This window comes from Xenopus laevis, chromosome 9_10L, assembly GCF_017654675.1.
Source record: "Xenopus laevis strain J_2021 chromosome 9_10L, Xenopus_laevis_v10.1, whole genome shotgun sequence".
Taxonomy (NCBI): domain Eukaryota; kingdom Metazoa; phylum Chordata; class Amphibia; order Anura; family Pipidae; genus Xenopus; species Xenopus laevis.
This window is the reverse complement of record NC_054387.1, coordinates 75205892-75226577: the sequence shown is the minus strand read 5'-3', so window position 1 is coordinate 75226577 and position 20686 is coordinate 75205892. Positions and strand designations below refer to the sequence as shown.

Below are 20686 nucleotides of genomic sequence, written 5' to 3'. Positions count from 1 at the left end.
TAATCATGACCATACTGGCTTCTGATGAAGTGGCGTGGGGTCATGAAATGCGTTCAGCGTATGGTATAAGAATATACAGCATGCTTTTTTTTATACAGCTTTTAATGGAAGTAATAAAAGTGAGATTTAATAAAGAGGCAGTCCTGGTGCTCCTTGAATACTCTACATATGATGAATATCAAATACAGGCAAGAGATGCTACAAGCCAAAATTCTGTCACAACTAGCAGGGGTCGTCCACTCATGGGTTCTATAAAGTAAGGTGTAAAAGAATAACAACTAAGGTAACAATTTATTTAAATTCCAAGCAAGGAAACCTAAAGTCTTGCCACACTTGGAATTTTAGCATACTTACATTCCTGACTTTCAAGTGTTAACGAATTGACACATTTATCAAAGCAGAATGATGTGTCACTTCATCGGAGTGTTAGACTGCTTTGAGCAGCAGAAAGCTAAGTTTTTGTAGGGGGTGCCACTGGGCAGTCATGGTGGCATTTGGAAGAGATTTGCTGCTACAGTTGGAAGCAATCCAACTTTATTTATTGATCTCAATGGATCACATCTTGGCAGCCTTGCATTTGATTTTAAAATATACCTGCTTTCCATCTTGTCATTTTTAACTTTTACATACCTAAGCCATTGTCATATTTTTAACCAGGCTGATATTTGGGGGGATGGAGGGGCAGGGCAGATGGGAGTCACTGGAATTTTTGTCTGAAATTTGGTGTGGCCTGATTGGCACAGCTACAGCCCCCAAAGGGACTAATCTGTCAGAGGATTTAGAATGGTGGACTCCTTGAAGTGGGGGCCCTGCCAACTAAGTAATATGGGAACATCTCTATTCAGACACCTCTTGTGTTTATAAGGAGGTTAGAAAGGCAGCACCAGTCAGAACCTGGTGATTCTGAAGCAGCTGTTATGCTATTTGTCGGGTTACACCTGCTACAAACCATATGGTGACTGTACAAAGTGATTCCTCTCACAGATGAACCAACACAACACTGACAGAAAAGACACCCCTGTATCCATACAGCAGAAGCAGAGTTCTTTTCTAGTATCAACACTTTTTTTTCTTACCACTTACATTTAAAAATCCATACACAATCATGTTTTTATTAATTTAACTAGAAATGTCTGTACAATTTTTTGTGACCCAACGTCGCAGCATCCCAGCCTTACAACTTAGTCAGTTTGAAAAGGTTAAGACGCATGTCTAAGCAAGTGGCTCCTGAGGCATATCGGAGCTCCTTCAGCATCCCGCTCCATTCCTTCTTATCATCTTCGTATCTGGTAAAGAAGAGGACAAAGATATTGAGATATAGAGGGTATAATTTATTCTAAATATGAATAATGAACGATTAAAGTATATCAGTTGTGCCACACCCTTCTGGCTTCTCGTAATGTAATTGTAACACAAAAGAAGACCTCTGGTGAGTGATAAGCATGAGGATTTTTTTTTGGTCCCCCTGCCAACTAATAGTGTGAAATTGCCTGTAATCCACATGACCCTCCTCATCTGTCCTACTGGGTCTCTCTTTTCCTGAGACCCCCCCCATAGTATTTACTCCACTGGTGATAAGAAGCATGTCTGCCGGTAAGAGAATGGCTGTTTGATCAAGGCTGAAGCTACAAAATGAGCCTGTGATACCTGCTTAGAACCCTGGTGAATGAAAGCAGCTGGACCATCTATGCACGCTCTGATTGTGGAGATAAGGGGGTGGGTCTGGTGCCTGGGACAGCATCGGACCTAAATACCTTTTAAAAACCTTTTTTTTTTTTTACATTGACTGAGGTTTCCCAAGCCAGTCAGTTGAATAGTATATAAAACGGCCCATTTAGGCGTACATCTTTGGATTCTGGCTGCACAGAATCCAGTGTAGTCTGGAGTATGACTTTCTGATACACTTACTTCCAAACATCAGTGACTTCAGTTGGTGCAAACTCCTTAGATTCCAGCTGAATCATAGCAAATCCTCCAACAGCATATAGAGACCCGCCCACACTGATCAAGTTAATGGAACTTCTCTCCTGAGGGAATTCAGCAAGTGTTTCCCACCTTTAAAAAAACAAAATAATAGTTTATACCAGCATAGAAATGTATATATATGCATAGAGGACCAAACAGCCCCCACTAGCCCAATAAATAGTGATTGTCTATAGGTGTATATACACTGTGTATGTACACAGTCTGTCGGCAGCTTTTATCGGCCCGTGTATGGCCACCTTACAGCAGTCCCAGTGCAGTGGCATTTCCAGAATCCTATAGATTGCCAGTCCAGGCCCTCTCTTGCACTTCAAAAATAATACTTACTTGTTAGTAGCAATATCATAGGATTCCACTGATGCAGTCAGGCCTTCCTCTGTGACACCTCCAGCAACGAATATCTTCCCTTTGTGCACAGTGACCCCAAACATGGAGCGGGAAGTTCTCATGGGTGGCAGGTCCTTCCATTCCCCTTTCTTTGGACTGAATACAAACATTCTTCCAGTGCATGTCCTGTATCAAAGAATAGAAGGGATGAATATGAACCAGAGAGACTGCTGGAGAGAAGGAGTTTTAATATAAACCTAAACAAAATGATCCATGAAGATAGGGGCCACCAAGCCTGTTAAGAGACTATAGCAGGCATTGCTTACCTGCATTATCCTAGCAATGCATATAACTTTGTGTGAAGTTCCAAGCATGGTTTATCTATATCAAAAATGTTGTGTGGCCCTCCAAATTATGCTAAAGAGTGCACAAAGTCTACACAAACTTCTTTCATAAATGAGCTGAAACAGGTGGGAACTGTGCTACACGTTGGCCCTTCTTTTACAATATAATTGGCCATTACAAGAACCTTGAGGTCTACCTTTATAGTTTAAATCAGGGCTAAATAACTGAATGGCTGCAGGCTGGATGTAACCCTCCAAAGGATTTTGATGGTCCCTAGTCTGCTCAGAGGCATTTTAATATAATCTGGCCCTCCAACATGCTGTATGAGATATTATTGACCCACAAGCTCATACACACACACAACTGCATTATTGGCAGGGGTAGTGCTGCTGCTGCTTCTGTCAGATAGAGCTAGTTCATTCCAGTCCAGAAGCTCCCAGACCTATATAGAAGGCCATGGGGTAGGAATTCCAGGCTGGTGACAGGTGCAGTGAAACCAATCCAGTCACCAGGCTCAAGCTGTATACTTTGCCTATCTACTTTAACCAATTCAGCACTGGAGCATTGATTGTAAAGAAAAGCCATTTGAAGGGCACACAACATATGAACCTCACAAGTGGTTTTGAAGAGTTTTGGGGGTCTGATATATATTTCTACTTCATACTAGACTTTTAATGCAGAGATGTCTAACTCCTGAATCCATTTCTCATGGCACTACCAGAAGCCTTGGTTGGCTGAGGGTGCTGGAAATCGGTGGCGTTCAGTGGGGGCCCCAGGTCCTGAGGGCCCCCCGACACTGCTGCTGCCATGGTTTAAACATGACTTTCTCACCTTCCCATTCAAGTCGGAATAAATCAAAGATGACTTTGCGTTCCACTGGTGGAATGCTGCCATCTTTGATTTTTTCTATGAAGTTTTAGCAAAGTGGAAGAGCAGGGACAGAGACATGCACAGTTAGGCTTGGGAAAGAAGAAAAGTGTGGTAATCAGCCTGGTGAGTTAATGCTTTCAATCTATCAGTGCAGTACTGAGAGGCCATTTCTGCAGTCATTTTACTGGCAAGTTTGGAGTTAATGGAGTGGTCATTGGACATATTTGTAGTGGTCTTACTGGCAAGCCTGGGGTTTTTTTTGTAAGTTTTGCACGGTATACATGTGCTGGCCAGATTAAAAAAACCTGAACAGTATGGGAAGTAGAACTTGAGGACAAAAGCAGCCCTACGCAAGGAAAAATTAATTGTATTGGTGTAATCTAGTTATTCAGAGCCATATTGACATATCCAATTAGGTATTCCAAGATGGAGAGCAGACACAGAATGGTGAAAAAAGATATGTGATTCATAATACTTACTTGTCCTCTGTTTTCCCACCAAGACAGTAGATTTGGTCATTGTGTGACACCACAGAATGCCCATAGACCTTGACCGGGAGCTTCTTCACTTCTGTCCAAGATACAGCCCTGAAAGGAGAACCTCAGATTAAATGCAGTTGGGATGAGGACACCAGACTAGCACTGAGCTCTGAGACCATAAACAACATACTTGGTATCGTAACAGAACACAGAATCTAGCGACTCTTCTGACTGCAGGTCCCTGCCAGCAATGGCATAAACGCAGTCATCTGCCTCGCCCAGGCCGAACAGGCATCTTGCTGATGGGAGTGGCGGGAGTCCAATCCAGTCGCCAGCAATGCTGTCAAGCTGCAACACAACAAAGCATAAATTTAACATGAAGACTATTTAACAGGAAGAATATTTCTATAATTATAACCACTGATATCAACTAAAGATTACAGTTTATAAGGGTGCATTATCCAGATCCATTTTGGTGGGGCCTCATTGGCCTTTCTGACACAATATGTAGGGAGCTTAAAGGACTGATTAATCTACGGCCCATACACTTCCCTGACCGACCTTTTGTGAGATCCCCTTTCATGTAAATCCAAGCGCCAATATTTTACAGGGCCCCTAACAGGACTCCTGCCTGTCCCTGCCTAATGGCTATAGTCTCTGCTTCTGTTACAGCAATACTTCTAAAGTAATTATGTGCGTAAGAGTGCATAAAATATGTATTTTGGTATATATTAACCATAATACATGTTTAAATGCATCTTCCTTTATTACAATCAAAACAAAGTACCTTGGTGTATATCAGGGCTGATTAATAGTATAATTTTAGCAACCCCCCCCCCCCAAAAAAAAATTCCAGTTTTATGTTATCAGGATTCAAACACAGACCAAGAAACTGAATGGAAGACTTAATACCTGCATAAAAATATAGGGTTGATGGAAAGGGGGCAAATCTCTCAAAATCACAATGAGATTAGAAAGGTTAGAAAAGAAATGAGAAAGTTTAAAGTGCATTCACACCCCTTTGGTATAGTATTTATTTTATTTCTCTTTATATATCGTCTGACATGAATGCTTAATTCACATACTCAATTGCAAGGAGTCTTCCGGTGGACAAAATAATGATGTAATGGTAACTAAGATCAGCATCTTTCAGACACTTTAGTACCCTTGTTAAACTAAAGTAGAAATGGCAAACAATCCCCATATCATTTTCTAAATCCTTAATATTTAAGTATAATGTTGCAGCGTTTTTATGCTCATGCACCCTTACAGCAGTGGTCCATAAGTGACTTTACTAGTGCACTGAAATGCGCCTCCCATCCTACGGAAAAATATCCATCCTATACCTTTAATTTGATTCCATAGTCTCCTTTAGTTAGTTCAGATTTAGCCAGAGGCTTTCAAGGGGTTCTGGGAGTTGTAGTCCAACATTACATGGAGTATAGTTAGTACCTTATCACTGATATCAGGGTATTATTAGGCATTACCAAGCTCGATTTCTATTGTCTGCTCATGCATGGGAAACCCTGCATAGGTAGTTGTTAAAACAAGTATCTGGTTGGCTTCTCCTGGTATCTATTTTGGGCACTGTAATATTCCCTACACCAGTGAACTACAGATGCCTTGTGCAGTAAATTAACACAATACTAAATGGACATACCTGAAAGAAATATGAATGCAATGGTTGATCTTTGTTCTCCTCATCCACATAGAGGCCACCGATGACGTAGACTTGGTTGGATTTGGTGACTATGCTAGAATGGTTTCTTGGAATCTGTTCCGACAGTCCGACCAAGAAGCACTCATTTTCAAGGGGGTCGTAAGCCACAGCTGCTGTGTCGCTAACTAAAAGCATCATATCTTTGACAAACATACCATGTCTGGGAATGTCATTCAAATACCCAGGGAGTAAATCTTCATCTCCAATGTCGCCGTCTGCTCCTTCTTCGCTCGAATTCTCTTTGCCTTTGGAGCCCTCAGGGAGTTTACCGGCAAAGGCATCCTTAACAATCTTAACTTTTTTAACTATATCAGGATTGGCTTTGATGATGTCATGCTTTTCTACCCGATCGATAACATATTTTTCAGGCATCAAGCGGAATCTAATGCAGTCAAAGAGATCAGAGAGGCTCTTTTCTTTGTTTTCCTTGTCTGTTTGAACCCATCTTATCACTGCCTCAAACACCAGTTCTTCCTTTTCCACATTTAAGGCATCACTGGAAATGACTGCAATTAACTCATGTGGGGCAAGCTGCAGGAAGTCTTCTTCATTGCAGATCTGCATGAAGCGATCACAGACATAATCGCGGGCGGTAACAGCCAAGCGTGGACAATCTAGAAGAAGGCCCAATCTAAAGATGGCCAAACAATTGGAGGGAGAAAGCCTTCTCTGAAGATAAGTCACACACACTGTGAAAACAGATGGGATTTGGTAGCGACTGGCCAAAGCAAAAATATCTTGCACATTGCTGTCATTAAGGTCAATATCAGCAGAATAGAGATATTTAAGGATGGCTTCCATTGTGCTTGGGTCGACATTGTCTAATTCCACATTTTTCTTCTTCTCCTCAGCTTCATCAGATAGGAAGAACTCCCGGAAATAAGGGCTGCAGGCAGCAAGGATCAGCCTGTGGCATGGGAGGCTTTTGTCACCAGCCTTTAAGAAGCAATCTACAAATTTATTTTCATCAAGAAGTTCCTTCAGGCCATCCTGAAGAAGAGTCGACTGGTAAAGCCTGAGTTCATCCTTCATTTCCCCAGTGGGATCCATTTTTTTGTTTCCTGAAAACCAGGGGGTTGCTGGAGAAATGGAGAGGCCTCTGCTTCTATCAGCTCCCAAGGCAAAAGCTAAAAAGGCTGATCTGTGAACTCTGCCAAGCTTAAAGTCTCTGCAATTTAAGCCTGCCAGCTAAATATAGGTGCAGGCTCTTACAATATGGAATTCAGGTTGGCCAATTTGGAAAGTGGGATTGCTCCTGCAGCTGTCACAGATTGAAGGAAACAACTGTAGATTTTAGCTGCTAGGGAGACAGCTTTGTCACTATAGTGTTTGTTACTACAAAAGGTTCAACTGCAAACATTCTAATTAGAAAACTGAGTAAAAAGAGCTGTAGATAATCTGTAATTTTGCTTGCAAATGGCCCTACATAAAATATTGTAGATTTTAAAATTAATTTAAAAACCTGTCCTGTCTTGTGTTTTGCATGGTTATTACCTGCAAGTGTGCTGGTAATAAAATATGATGATTATCAACCAATTAAAAAAAGAAACATATGACGTTATTTCTTAAATCCATATTTATTCTTTATTATAAACGAGATTCACAGGTCACTTGTAGTAGAATTAGTAAAAAACCAAGTAAGTGGCTTCCTTTCAGCAGCGAGAATGGGAAGAACTAGGGCTTTGGTGCATGTAGTCATTTCAGACAATGAATCGGTACATTTTTTCCTTTACTCAGAGCAGAGAGTTATAACTCCCCAAATCATGTGAGGAAGCATAATAATTTGAAATAATTATGCTGTCTTTAGGCAATTCACAGTTCCTTCAATAGTGGGTATTTGGGGGAGATTTTTAGTGTTACAGTATATGCAAAACTCGCCATATACGAGCAGATAAAAGCTGCCCACTCAGCAACTTAATGCCTGTGTATGTTAGCGCTTGGGACTGCCTGAAAAATAAATGGCAGAAAATCAACCAGATATATTTTAGTATGTTTTATAATGGTATCAGAGGTCTGCATTGGAACTTTAGGTTACGTTTCCACCTGACAGATTTGGTCTTGAGCATGGATGTCCAAATAAGGCAAAGATCGGCAGATCTTTAAATGTATGGCCAGAAACTACAACTCCCAGAATTCCCTGACACCCCGTTTGGGTGTTAGGAACTGTCAGAGTGGCATTTTAACAGCTGCAGTGCCTTTGATGCATATGGCTGATGCTTTACCTATTTTTCTATTTGTTGATTTATGATAGAGTTCAATGTCAGAAGCAGCAATTCTTTTTGGCCTTGCTTTTTATGTGACAACAGCATCATATGGTGACAATGTGCCTAAAATTAACTCTGGCATGGAACAGCCTAAATGAAAAGCTCCAGATCCAGTGCAAGAAAGTGTAACCAGCTTTGTATCCTGCATGATATTGTTGAATCTGGCAAGCTAAAAGGTTTCCAGCAAATGTGGAAGCAGCATTATCAGAGTCCAGATTACTCTAAAAATACCGCTACAGTTTGTCAGCTGCTAAAACAACAGCTGAACAGGGATCTCAGCTGACGCTTATTCCATGTATAGCTCATAAAGAGTTACGGTAGTCAGTGCTCTGAATGAATGCCAGCTGCATTACCCAGGCTGTAACAATATAAATGACTTAATTTGCTCCATTTGGCACACGTAATGTCCTAAAGGTGCTGTGAGTCAGAGGGATTCACAAACATAGTACATTCTGCACAATTCCTACATAATCCCCACTGCCCAGTGTTACAGAGCACAGAATGTTCTACTGGGATAAGGAACTTTACCTTAGCTGTAATGAATTAAAATTATATTAACAGTGGCACTGGAGAATTGTGCCTGGGGCGGAACTGTACCCTGTTAACTGTAAAGTGGCAATTTACACCAGAGGCAAAATTTCCAATATCCTGGGTCACCAGGACCCTCCAATATGGATGAGTATGCCTGTGTGACCTGGCCAGGCCAGTAAAATACCGGCCAAGTGGCAACCCTACATATGCATCTCTTGTTTACCAATGTTTCCTTGTGAAGCAAACAAAGCAATTCAGAGCGGTGAATGGAAATGATTTAACACATTATGCGAGAATCTCATGAAACAAAGAATAGAGATTAGGTATAGACGAAAGATAAACAAAGCAGGTAGGAGTCTGATTCCATCAGACAGTTTTGGGTGACATTGTTACTAATAATTTCTCTCTATGGTTGCTGGACTAGAGTTCCCAAAGGTTTACAAATGAAGGTTCAGCGTGTAATTTAGGAGTAAATTTGCTGGGTCATGTGTCCCTTACCAACCCCACCCCCCCACACACAGAAAAAAACAGTCAGTGATACAGCAAAACAAGCAGCCACATACTTCAGTCTGAATAATCTCTAGTTTATGGATAAGCAACCTTTGGCACTTCAACTTCAGTTATAGCTCCAAGTGACTTGATAATGATAGTATTCGTTCAGTGACAAATAGAGACCCTTGCTTCATTTAGGGCTGTTAAAAGTTAAAATGTAACTGGATGGTGAGAATAAAATACAAATAACACACATGCCTATCCAACAAAACTATTAAGTTGCCATTTTTATTATTTCCTTTATGTACAAACATGGTAAGATACAATTAAATACCAATATGTGCACTCTAGTTCAGTAATGGTTAATGCTAAGCAGGTCTTTTTGTCCAGACTATGAATAGAGAATGATGAGAAACACCTACACAACCCCAGCATGTCCATTTTACACATAAATCAATATTTATAACACGAGTTGCATTATAAAAAAATACATTTTAATTATTCCAGGAAAATCTTAAGTAAATTACTAATAAATAAATTAGGCGGAGTTGTTGCCTACCAGATTAGCATTTTGTATAGTGCCCAAGTGGATACCTGGCTTGCTGTCTCACTGGCTCAATTCAGACACTGTGTGTCCCTCTGAAAATTCAAATTTTTTTCATGGTCAAAACTCTCAAATTCGAGACATCATACTCTGGCCCTTTAAGAACTCTAATTTGACTATTTATCACCTAAAACCTGCTTGAGTTCATGGGAGAGGTCCAGGCATCAATTTGGATGTTACTAGCCTTCCTGACATTTGAGTTTTTTTCAGAGAAAAAGGCAAATTGAATTTAGTCGAATTCGATTTGAGTTGGTAAAATTCATCCCAGTTTTAGATACTCTATTTTTTTTTTTTTTTATAAATAACCCCCCAGTCGAATTTTGAGCATATATTCGAATTTGATAGAGTTAGAAATAACTCCCATGAATTCGTAATTCGACCTTTAATAAATGTGCCTCCTAATGTATAATGTACTGGCAAAAACTGCTACAACTCTGCAATTTATGGGGATGTGTTTAGGATTTGTGCAACTGTGCTTAGATCTCTAAATTCCATAGAAAACTGCAGTCGTTCCTTATGCCATCACATCCCATAATCCCTGCAGGGTAAAGCCATCCTTCAGTTTCTCTATTGCTAAGCCAAGCTCTTCAGAATAGACTGGTTCCCGATCTTGTTGCTGGAATAAAGAAAGAGTCAGGGGAAGTGTCCGGAAGATAAACAGGATATTTTAGAGTAAATATTTAAGCAAAAGAAAAAATATCCTACCTTATTCCCATCAGCAAAGTAAGCCTATAAAAGAGAACATAAACACATAAATATGTTTATATTTAACACAATGCAGGTGCTAGTGCAACAGTGCAAATAGCTGCAACACTGTGCTGTACTGAAAATCTAACGCCGACGAAGAACTCATTTCTGACATGTGGACGGGAGAACTTAATAGTTAACATAAGCAGGAGGTAAGTACAGAGTTCCCTTGTACCCCGATGTGAAAGCCAGGTGATAAGACACTAGCAGTAAATTCCAAAAAGAAAGCAAGTGCAAAAAAAATGGGGCATTTTGGACCCTGCCCCTTTGATACATGCGCCATAGTACTGGGGTCAGGCACAATATGTGGCCCATTTACTTAGCTCGAGTGAAGGAACAGAATAAAAAAAAAAAAAAAAACTTTGAATTTCGAATGATTTTTTTGGCTACTTCGACCATCGAATGGGCTACTTTGATGGCTTTTGAGCGATTTTTAGGTTGAAGAAAAAATCGTTCATTCGATTGATTAAAATCCTTCGAATTGAATGATTCGAAGGATTCAATTGTTCGATCGAACGAATTGCGCTAAATCCTTCGACTTCGATATTCGAAGGATTTCAATTCGGCAGTCGAATATCAAGGGTTAATTAACCCTCGATATTCGACCCTAAGTAAATCTGCCCCTAAGTATAGGAATGGAATTTCTGAGAAATACATGGAATGGAAGGGCATAACTGTTCATGTTTAAAATAACTTGAATTATTGCAATACACGCATTAAAAATATGGAATGAGACTAATCATGTAAGATAATGACAAGTTTATTTTACTATTTTTGTCCCATTCTGTGATATGTATATGTAAAGAAAATCTGCAGCAATTGTTACACTGTTAAATCGTATGCTACCATGCAGCTTAGTCAAGCTGTGGTGAAACCATCCAGAATACATTCTTGTAAATATTAATATATAAATGATTTGCCTGGTAAAATATGAAATCCTAGAAAGACGACTTACCACAAATGCATCAGTGTGTTCATCAGCTTCTATTTCAACATCATCTTGAACCTGCTCTATGGTTAATTCTTCAAGGGCCTGTGGCTAATGAAAACAAGATAGGATTAGGATGAAACGCATGTTGTCTCATTTGACAAAATAATTTTACAAAAAAAAAAATAGAAACGCCTATTTTGGAGACACCGTTAAGATATTTATAAACATTCGGCACATTTGCACATGGTCAGTAACCCGTAGCAACCAATCATTGACTGACTTTTTATAGCCACCTGCAAGTTGAACAAAATATAAAACCTTTCATTGGTTGCTATGGTTTACTGCCCAGGGGCAAATTGGCCCAGTGTTTATATATGATCCCCAGTTTGACTTGACCTTTTGTCCGACGTCATGACTTTCAGTTATGGCATAATGATTATTGGGGTCTAACAAGGGGCATTTCCCCCTTTACTTGTCAAATGCTGTTTTTCTTCTTTTTTCCTTGTACTCAAAGTGCCAGGAATTGACACAATGATCCTCTTTAATAAAAGAGTTTGTTAAAGCTCTCCCGACAGTCAGAAAAATTTTGCTAAATAGGAAAAATGATCAAACTAGTAGAAATACTTCTGAATTCCCAGGTTACTATATCTGACCCTAAATGTGGCACAAACACAAATATGCTACACCTACTCACAGGTGAACATAGCAAAAGGCAAACTAATCTTACTCTAAGCACAGTTAATATGTAATAAAAAAAATACATTTAAAATACACACTCATTAGTGATTGCTTATGAATACTAGCATAGAGAACCCATGAGTGACTCCTTATTTTACCACTTGAGAAATAAAACCTTGCTTCATACACTCTGACTGGAGTGGATTAATGGGACCCCTTTCCCCAGTGAAGTGATGGGACCATTTTCCCTGCTGTAATAATATTACCTTTTCCTCCATCTCATACTCTACTCCAAATATGGGGCTTGCAGAGTAGACCCTGTGCAATGAGTTTATCTCCTTCACTGAATCCTGTAGCTTCTCAACTGGATCAATTTTAAAGCCAAGGACGTATCCACCACTCTGTAAGCAAAAATAAGTGTGATTAATAAAAGCATTGTGGTCTATACCAAATAAAATGAAGTATTAAGACATTACGTGAAGTGTTTTGGAGTGCAGAGACCTGCTACTTTCCCCACAATTACAACGGCATCCCCCTCCTGCCCCCTAATTTGTGCATCATTCAGAGGTGCAAGCAAGAGAGAGGCAGCCCCCAATTGCTGCACCTCCTGATGCTGCAGTCTGCTCCTCTTGCTGGATTCTCAATGCCTGATTGTGGTCTTCTTTTTGCACTTCTCGCACTGCATTTTGTTGTGTAAATTACTCCTCTAGAGTTACTATAGTATATGTAAACATCAGTTAATATGGAGCTCCAAGCTCTTTTTATACAATTTATGCCCATATTGAAAGGTAAAAAACACCACAGGAAATCCAACAAATATGCTAATATGGCCCTTTTAGATTACTCAGTGCATCAGATTTACTGCCAAACTGCACAACTGTGACCAAGCCTTTTTATTCTAGGACATCGATATAATTAAACATATACCTGGGAAAGAATATATCCATTCCATATAATTAAAGGCAGTTGAAAATACTGATGCAGACATATCTTGGTTATAGTCAAACATAAAAAGATCAGGTGTGGCAGGTTACCCGTCTGAAAAAGCTCCTATCGTTATACTAAACGGAACTCAAAATTTAAGATTATTGTACCCCACTTTATGTAAAATATTTGCATTGATATATGTGTACAATAAAAACGTGTTATAAGCTATTTATAAGTGTAATAATTCTGAAACAAACTTGATTATTCACCATTTAATTTGAAATTACTCAATAAAAGACAAAATGTTATAAAAAAAAAAAAAAAATAAAGGAAAAAAAAATAAAGGCAGTTAAAAATAGTCATTAAGATATAAGCTGCTTTATTCTTACCTGCTGGGAGCTTTCTATCACCAGTGCTAAACCAAACTTTGAGTCTCTGATTTTTATGGAACGCTGTTTATGGAAGAGTGAGAAATAAATTAGAAATGTCACCACTAGCAGTACACTGATTATCTAACAGAGAAAGTTGTTTTTTTGGGGGGGGGGGGGCGGGGGTAATATAAAAAGCCACTATATCTTCAACTATTCAGAACATGTTTTTACAGAAAGATTTTTGCAGGCATTTTATAGTATCTATATAAGACCTCTAGTTACGATCCCATTCGATCATCATTTTCCTAATGACAGAAGATCATGGCCCTTAATTGCTTGACCACACCCTCTTGTAGCTTACAGAATTATAACACAAAAGGAGGATTGTGGGAGGTGATGCAAAAGGATAAGATAAGCGACACTTTAATAGAAGATATATATGCCTCTTAGGGCTCTTACACACGGCCGTTCCGACCTGCGCTCCCCTGCGTTCCGTTTGTTGGCGTTCAGCCGCAGGGGAGCGCAGGAATAGACGCAAGTAATGATTTGAAATGGGGCTGTACTCACTCAGGCGCGTGTAGGCGCCGAACGCAGGAAAAATGCAGCATGTTGCGTCTGAACCTGCGTTCGGCGCCTACAGGCGCCTGAGTGAGTACAGCCCCATTTCAAATTATTACTTGCGTCTATTCCTGCGCTCCCCTGCGGCTGAACGCCAACAAACGGAACGCAGGGGAGCGCAGGTCGGAACGGCCGTGTGTAAGAGCCCTTAGAAAACTTAAGAGGTGATAGCATTTCTTTTTCCCCTACGAGACCTATATATAAAAAAAATGAGGCTCCTTCATCTACAAATGGATTATGGCAACAGGCAAAGCTTCACAATACATGAATACAACATAAATGAGCACAAAAGCCAGTGTTCTTTAAAATATGACTTGAATCATTGCTAATGGTATAAGAACACTCTCCTCTCAGGAGCATAATTACATAGATGAATACATAACTTACAATTTGCAGATAAGGAATGCTGACGTTGAAACTATCATTCATATTGGCATGCCAAACTATTCTCACATTGGTTATAAAGAATGTTCCCAAATTTCCCTGAAGGAAGAAAATGTATATAATATTAAACTTGATAGATTTCGAATGCTATACAAAGTTGATCATATTTTTGCTTCTTTGCAAATAAATGTATAACAATGTAGCGTGTAGTATGAAAGGAACAGTAACACCAAAAAATTAAAGTGTTTTAAAGTAATTACAATATCATGTACTGTTGCCCCGCACTGGTAAAACTGATCTGTTTGCTTCAGAAACACTACTATAGTTCATATAAACAAGCTGCTGTGTAGCAATTGCAAATTTTTTTAAAAAAAAAAAAGACTATATGGCACAGGCTAAATAGTGGATAACAAATAACACCATTATGTTCTACAGAGCTTATCTGCTATCTGCTTTGTAACCGGAGCCTTTTCTCCTTTTAATGGCTGCCCCATCGTTACACAGCAGCTTGTTTATATAAACAATAGTAGTGTTTCTGAAGCAAAAACAGCAGTTTTACCAGTGCAGGGCAACACTGCATTATATTTGTATTACTTTAAAACAATTTAATTTGTTGATGTTACTGTTCCTTTAAGATAATCTGCAAGGAACATGCAGTCCCCATACTAGAAAGTAAACAGGTCCCTCCCCCCAGGGGGTTCAATTATTATTACATGTAGTCAGAATCAGCAGAGATCTGCCTGTACAGGCAAATAATCATTTAGTAGCAGGTTAAAAAAACTTTAAATCATTGAAAAATTGTAAATAAGGTATATAAGAAAGCTTCTATGCATTAAATTTCATTATGTTACATTTTACATTTTATATTTTCTTTACATATGGTCACCTGATCACTGGATAAATTCCACACTCCATTGATTTTATCGTAAACTTGTTCACGTGGAAGAAGCTTCAGCTGCTTATTTTGGATGAGTGCGCCTCTCAGTTTGAGATCACGATACATTTTAGATGTCTCATAAGCTCTACAGCAGAAATAATTGAAACATTTAAAATAATTATCCCAGGGCTTTTGTAAAATGTGTTTACCTGAGAAATATATTTATAAATAGATTTATTCAAAAAACTGTTACTAGACAAACTGCATTGGTGCACATGCATTGGTAAATCAAGCCCTTTGTGTATAACTTGCTAAATTTTCTTCAAACACTGTACAAAGCGGAGTGTACAAGTGAGTGATACCCGGGGCCGCCATCAGGGGGGGACAGGGGGGACAAGTGTACCGGGCCCGGGCATGAAGGGGGGCCCGGCAGCGCTGCATTTTTTTGAAGATCCGGGCCCCCCTTACGAGCGCCCGAGCCGTACGTCTTGCCTCTTCAGTGCCGAATGCGGAAGTGCCGAAAAGCCGAAGCCGATGCGACGAAAAGACCCGAAGTCACGGAAAAAGCCGAAGTCCCGAAGTCACGAAGCGCCGAAAAGACCCGAAGTCACGAAAACAGCCGAAGCCGAAGTCCTGAAGCAGCGCAAAGACCCGAAGTCACGAAAACAGCCGAAGCCGAAGTTCTGAAGCGGTGAAAAGACCCGAAGTCACGAAAGGAGGCGAAGTTGAAGTACTGAAGCCATGAGTTCAATTCTACTGAACACCAGTTTGTGTTTTTTTTTTTTTAATCCCCTGGCCACCAATGTATTATTTTAATATTCTATAGGCCCCTGCCACCAATCTTTTTTTAAAACTTTTGTTTTTGGGGCCCCAATTTTTTTTTTAACTTGTAAGGGGCCCCTTGCCACCATTGTTTTTTTTTGGGTTTTTTTTTTTAAATAAAAATTAATTTTATTTTTGGTGGCCCCAAATTTTTTTAACTTGTAAGGGGGCCCCTGCCACCAGTTTTTTTTTTTTCAAAAAAAAATTTTTTTTTTTTAAATTTTTTTTGGGGCCCCAATTTGTTTTTAACTTGTAAGGGGGCCCCTGCCACCATTTTTTTTTTTTCAAAAAAATTTTTTTTCTCCAAATTTTTTTTTTGGGGCCCCAATTTGTTTTTAACTTATAAGGGGGCCCCTGCCGCCAATGTTTTTTTTTTTTCAAAAAAAATTAAGTTTTTTTCAAATTTTTTTTGGGGCCCCAATTTGTTTTTAACTTAGAAGGGGCCCAATGTTTGTTTATTTTTTAGTTTTTTTTACATTTTTTTTGTTGGGGCCCCAAGTTTTTTTTAACAGGCCCCCTGGGTGAAAAAAATTGGGGCCCCAAAAAAAAAAAAATTAAAATTTTTTTTTTTTAAAAACATTGGTGGCAGGGGCCCCCCCTGCCACCAATGTTTTTAAAAAAAAAAATTTTAATTTTTTTTTTTTTGGGGCCCCAATTTTTTTTATAAGGGGGCCCTGACCATCAATAGCTTTTTACAACTTGTGTGGGGGGGGGTTACTTTTTTAGCGCTGATGTCTGTGTGGTCTTTTAACTGCGATGTGGGCGGGATATGGGGCGGAGCTTGGTCGTCAGTGTGGGCGGGGCCCACGGGGCCCCAAAAATTTTGTTGTACGGGGCCCCGTGATTTCTAATGGCGGCCCTGGTGATACCCTAGCAGACTCATGATACAAGCTTACATTAAGGCCTACCAATAGTAAAAGCAATATGTTTCAGGGGCTTCCATATTTAGATGCTCTGCTTTAGGGTAATGACACTTGGGACTCTTTCAGAAAGGGCCAGAACTTAGGGTAGGCACCAGAGGTAGGTGTCTAGGGCAAATTTGGCGGGAGGCGCAGTTTGGATACCATCAATATCCAGAGTCTATGTGTGGCAAGCCAAATAATTTCTGCCAGTACACATTTTATCTCAATTTATCTTGACTCAAACCTTGAGCTTAGAGGGGAACAAGCAGCAAGAGGGTTAAGGTGTTTAAAGCAAGCAGCAGGCAGTTTTAACTTGGGCCCAATACTATGTGGTCCAGTTCTGGTTTCAGGTACCCTGAATGCTACCCATTTAAGTAACCCAAAAATGCATCATCAAAGTGTTTGGAACTATAAATATACAATTGTACTTAAAGGTAGACAGAAAATCAGTAATAAGACCAAGAGTAGGCTGTGTTTCATGGTGATGTGATTCCAGCTCTTTTGTCACCCAAACATTTCTGCACTTGCCAACAAAATGCTTGGTATCAATCCCCATTCACTCTTATGGTAATCTCATGCACCCATGGCTGCACCTAAAGGACAGCATTTTGGCGTTTTAACCATCTGAACGGCGAGTAGACCAATGGGGGGGGGGGGGGGTGCAGGCAATCATATCCGAATAAAAGTGGCAAGGCAATTTTGAGTATTCCCCCCTTTCTGAGTGGAAACCTGATCAGGTGACAAAATGCACGGAATAGCCTTGTATGCTATTACACTTAAGACAAAAAACAGATGCAGCCATACCATTAAAAGTAAATGCATGTTTCTCCCAAAGTGTTAGACATCACTTTATTTTGGGCATAAGAACCTTTAAGTGAACAACTGAACTAAATACCTGGACACATTCAGAAACATAGTTGCCAATCATTACCTGTGTACAGCGATAACAGAAGTAAACAGTCTAGGACTCCCAGGTACAAGATTTGTAAAGATAAACTCAAAGCGAGTATTGTTGCATTTTGTTAAGATGTACAGTGCTTCAGTCTGACCACGTAATTTCTGTTGGGACATAAGGTTAACCCGTTAGGGTACTGTATTGATGTATTACTTAACTGTAATAGTTAATATCTTGTTTATGACGCGTAACTTACCGAATTAGCAGTCCTTGTCGTGATGTTTATAATACAGTTGTAGCCAACAGCTGAAGAAGATAAAAAGACAAGTCATATACAAGACAATACATCAGAAAGTCAAGCTGTTATAAAGAGTCTGCAAACTCTGGGTTTAACCCATGACTGTTGTGCTAAAACTATTTCAGAAAGCCATATAGGTCCAAACAAACTGTCTGCTGTACTTAAAGATATACCAAGTTGGGTTCAGTCTGTGGGCTGAACCATGAACTCTGTTGAATAAGAAAAAAATTATAGTGATGTGTACTCATCTCATCATACAGAAACCAGATAACTCTGTAATGGAGATCCCACTGCTGACAAGTCAGTGCAGCTCCAGAAATATAAAAAGATGAATACACATGTACAGAAGCATTTGCAGATAATCTCTTTTTAACCAATTACCTCCCACACTCTGAGTAGGAAAATTATCGGTCACCCACAAAGGACTTACCAAGATTCACACGGGGAAGTGCTAGGGAATGCCAAATAACTCGTAAATTGGTGACTAGCAGTCTTCCTAAAGGTAAGAACAAAGCTTGTTATAGAGCAAAAAAATGATGGTTTATTAGGAGTTGTAGGGTGGACATTCAGATGAACAAACTCTGTAGCAGGACTTAGTGTGACATTATAAACAGGAATGAATGCTTTGTGCAAGCAGCACACATCATGATAGCATTGTCACAGACTAACATATAAAACATAAGTGGTCATTAACAGACATATACTGCTTCAGGGAATGTGGTAGGAAACGTACCTCTGTCTCCATTGTTTCCTTTGGTATCCTCAATGGAATCTAAGCAGTCTATGAGCACTTCCCCTGGTCTCATTTTCATTTGCCTGTAATACAAATCAAAGTGACATAGTTATTATCTACTCCAGCAGTGACATTATAGGGCTCATTTACTGACAGTGGCATCTCCACTGCTGCAGACTGCATCCTTTACCTCTGGTCAAATAATATATTTTAGGACAGATAGCCTCCATAGTCTTCTTTCTCTACCAAAGAAACAGTTACACTGGCTTTTTATAAGTATTTCAGATGGCAGCCATCCTGTCCAAGTTGTCAGACTGGGGATATTGCATTTTAAGGGTGGATGGGGCTTCAGCAGAGAAGAAAATTAAAAGAACCACAGATTTGGATCTATGCTATAGGGCCATCCCTGTGGATAGTCAAATGATACATTATCCAGACACAGCGCTAGGAAATATGTTGGCGCTTTATAATACGTTAATAATAATAAATTCTGCCCATTGGCAAATTGGTTGGATGGTGGGCAAGTCTGCAGGCATTTAACTTCCTCTACAGTCATATCCTAATTTTTCTGCAAATAAATCATGATATTTAAATATACATCAGTGTTCCATAGTACTAGTCTAATTTAACCTTACTTTATTTTTTATAGAACTTGATATAATGCAGCACAGAGAATGTTTGATCATTCACATGTCATTGCTTCAAAATGAGCTTTAAGATCTAAATCTTCCACAAGAAACAGAACCCTGGGCTAAAACTGGAGAATAGACTAGGGACCTAACTTAGAAGAGAAAAAATAGCTTGAAATTTGTATGTTTAGCTGTTGGTGGGATACAATTCCAACCATTCCTAAGAAAGCCTGTGTTTGATCTATACACCTTCCTGACAATGAGCTTCAGGTTGGATAAATACTGATGGATATAATGACCATATCTAAGCATCCACGCTCCATTCTATGGGAGCAACATGCAGGACAAGATGTGAAGTGTAATAAAAAGTGTGCTTAGCACCAGTTTCTTATATACATATTTCCTATATTTGAAGTATGTAAGCATATTATATATTTTAGAATGTGATTATTAACATCAAGCAGGCCCGGAGTGGCAATCTGTGGGTTCTGGCAAATGCCAGAGGGGCTGCTGTATGGTTCAATAGAAAGTTACCATATAGTGGGCTGGTAAGGTAGGGGTCTGTTTGGGTCTCTGTGTACTTGGAATGACAGGGCTTATTTTGACTCCAAGTCCAGGCCTGACATCAAGCAGTGAATGGTACCAAATCTACGTACAAAATACAAATACATCTGCCAGTGGTTTTACTGCTGTCACAATGAGAGAAGATGGAGCCCCAATGAAAATAGCTAGCAACAGTTCCAGATATATGATCGTTTTAAGGTCGATATGATCCTGGCCGAAAGAGCCCAACTTTCCCTGGCTCTGTTCTCGCTTACGTGGCTTAGAGCTGCACTATCACAGTTCCTGCAGTAGTACCATTGAGTACATCAAAGCGCTATGGATGCTGGGAGATGTAGTACCGCAGTTGCTTCAGTCACACTTAGCGCTATATAAATTATAATGACAGTACTCACTGGGGCGATATATCAAAGCGAACATCCCGATCCTCCCACAGCGCGTCCAACACAGACAGCATTTTGTTTACTGCTCCAACCTCAGGCTAATAACCTCGGCTGCACTGCTCAAGACTATAAGACTGCGGTCTCCAGGGCAACTGCTTCCATTTTGTAACAACGTCAAGGGCTGCGCGGTCGATAACCAATGAGAAGCTACGGACTGCGCGTGCGCACTTTTTCTTTTACTGTATTTCGAGCCTAGTGAGTGTGCATACTAATTATGAAATTTTAGACATATCAATAAAATAAGGGACTATGGTG

General features: G+C 39.7%; 2 protein-coding genes across 3 annotated transcripts; both read right to left on the bottom strand.

The window, feature by feature from the left end:
* Window positions 1-84: 84 nt before the first annotated feature.
* Window positions 85-6851, bottom strand: klhl41.L (kelch like family member 41 L homeolog). Its single transcript, NM_001088935.1, has 6 exons — window positions 5665-6851; window positions 4195-4352; window positions 4005-4112; window positions 2311-2496; window positions 1909-2055; window positions 85-1286 (listed from the first exon to the last, which is right to left on the bottom strand). The coding sequence occupies exons 1-6, from the start codon at window positions 6772-6774 to the stop codon at window positions 1175-1177; spliced, it is 1821 nt and encodes a 606-aa protein (NP_001082404.1). The 5' UTR covers window positions 6775-6851; the 3' UTR covers window positions 85-1174.
* A 2421-nt stretch (window positions 6852-9272) lies between these two features.
* Window positions 9273-20559, bottom strand: bbs5.L (Bardet-Biedl syndrome 5 L homeolog). Of its 2 annotated transcripts, XM_018234495.2 has the most exons (12): window positions 20384-20559; window positions 18799-18881; window positions 18496-18561; window positions 18024-18073; window positions 17804-17931; window positions 15158-15293; window positions 14275-14370; window positions 13288-13350; window positions 12238-12372; window positions 11318-11401; window positions 10321-10344; window positions 9273-10231 (listed from the first exon to the last, which is right to left on the bottom strand). In XM_018234495.2, the coding sequence occupies exons 1-12, from the start codon at window positions 20443-20445 to the stop codon at window positions 10130-10132; spliced, it is 1029 nt and encodes a 342-aa protein (XP_018089984.1). In that variant the 5' UTR covers window positions 20446-20559; the 3' UTR covers window positions 9273-10129.
* Between the last annotated feature and the right edge of the window lie 127 nt (window positions 20560-20686).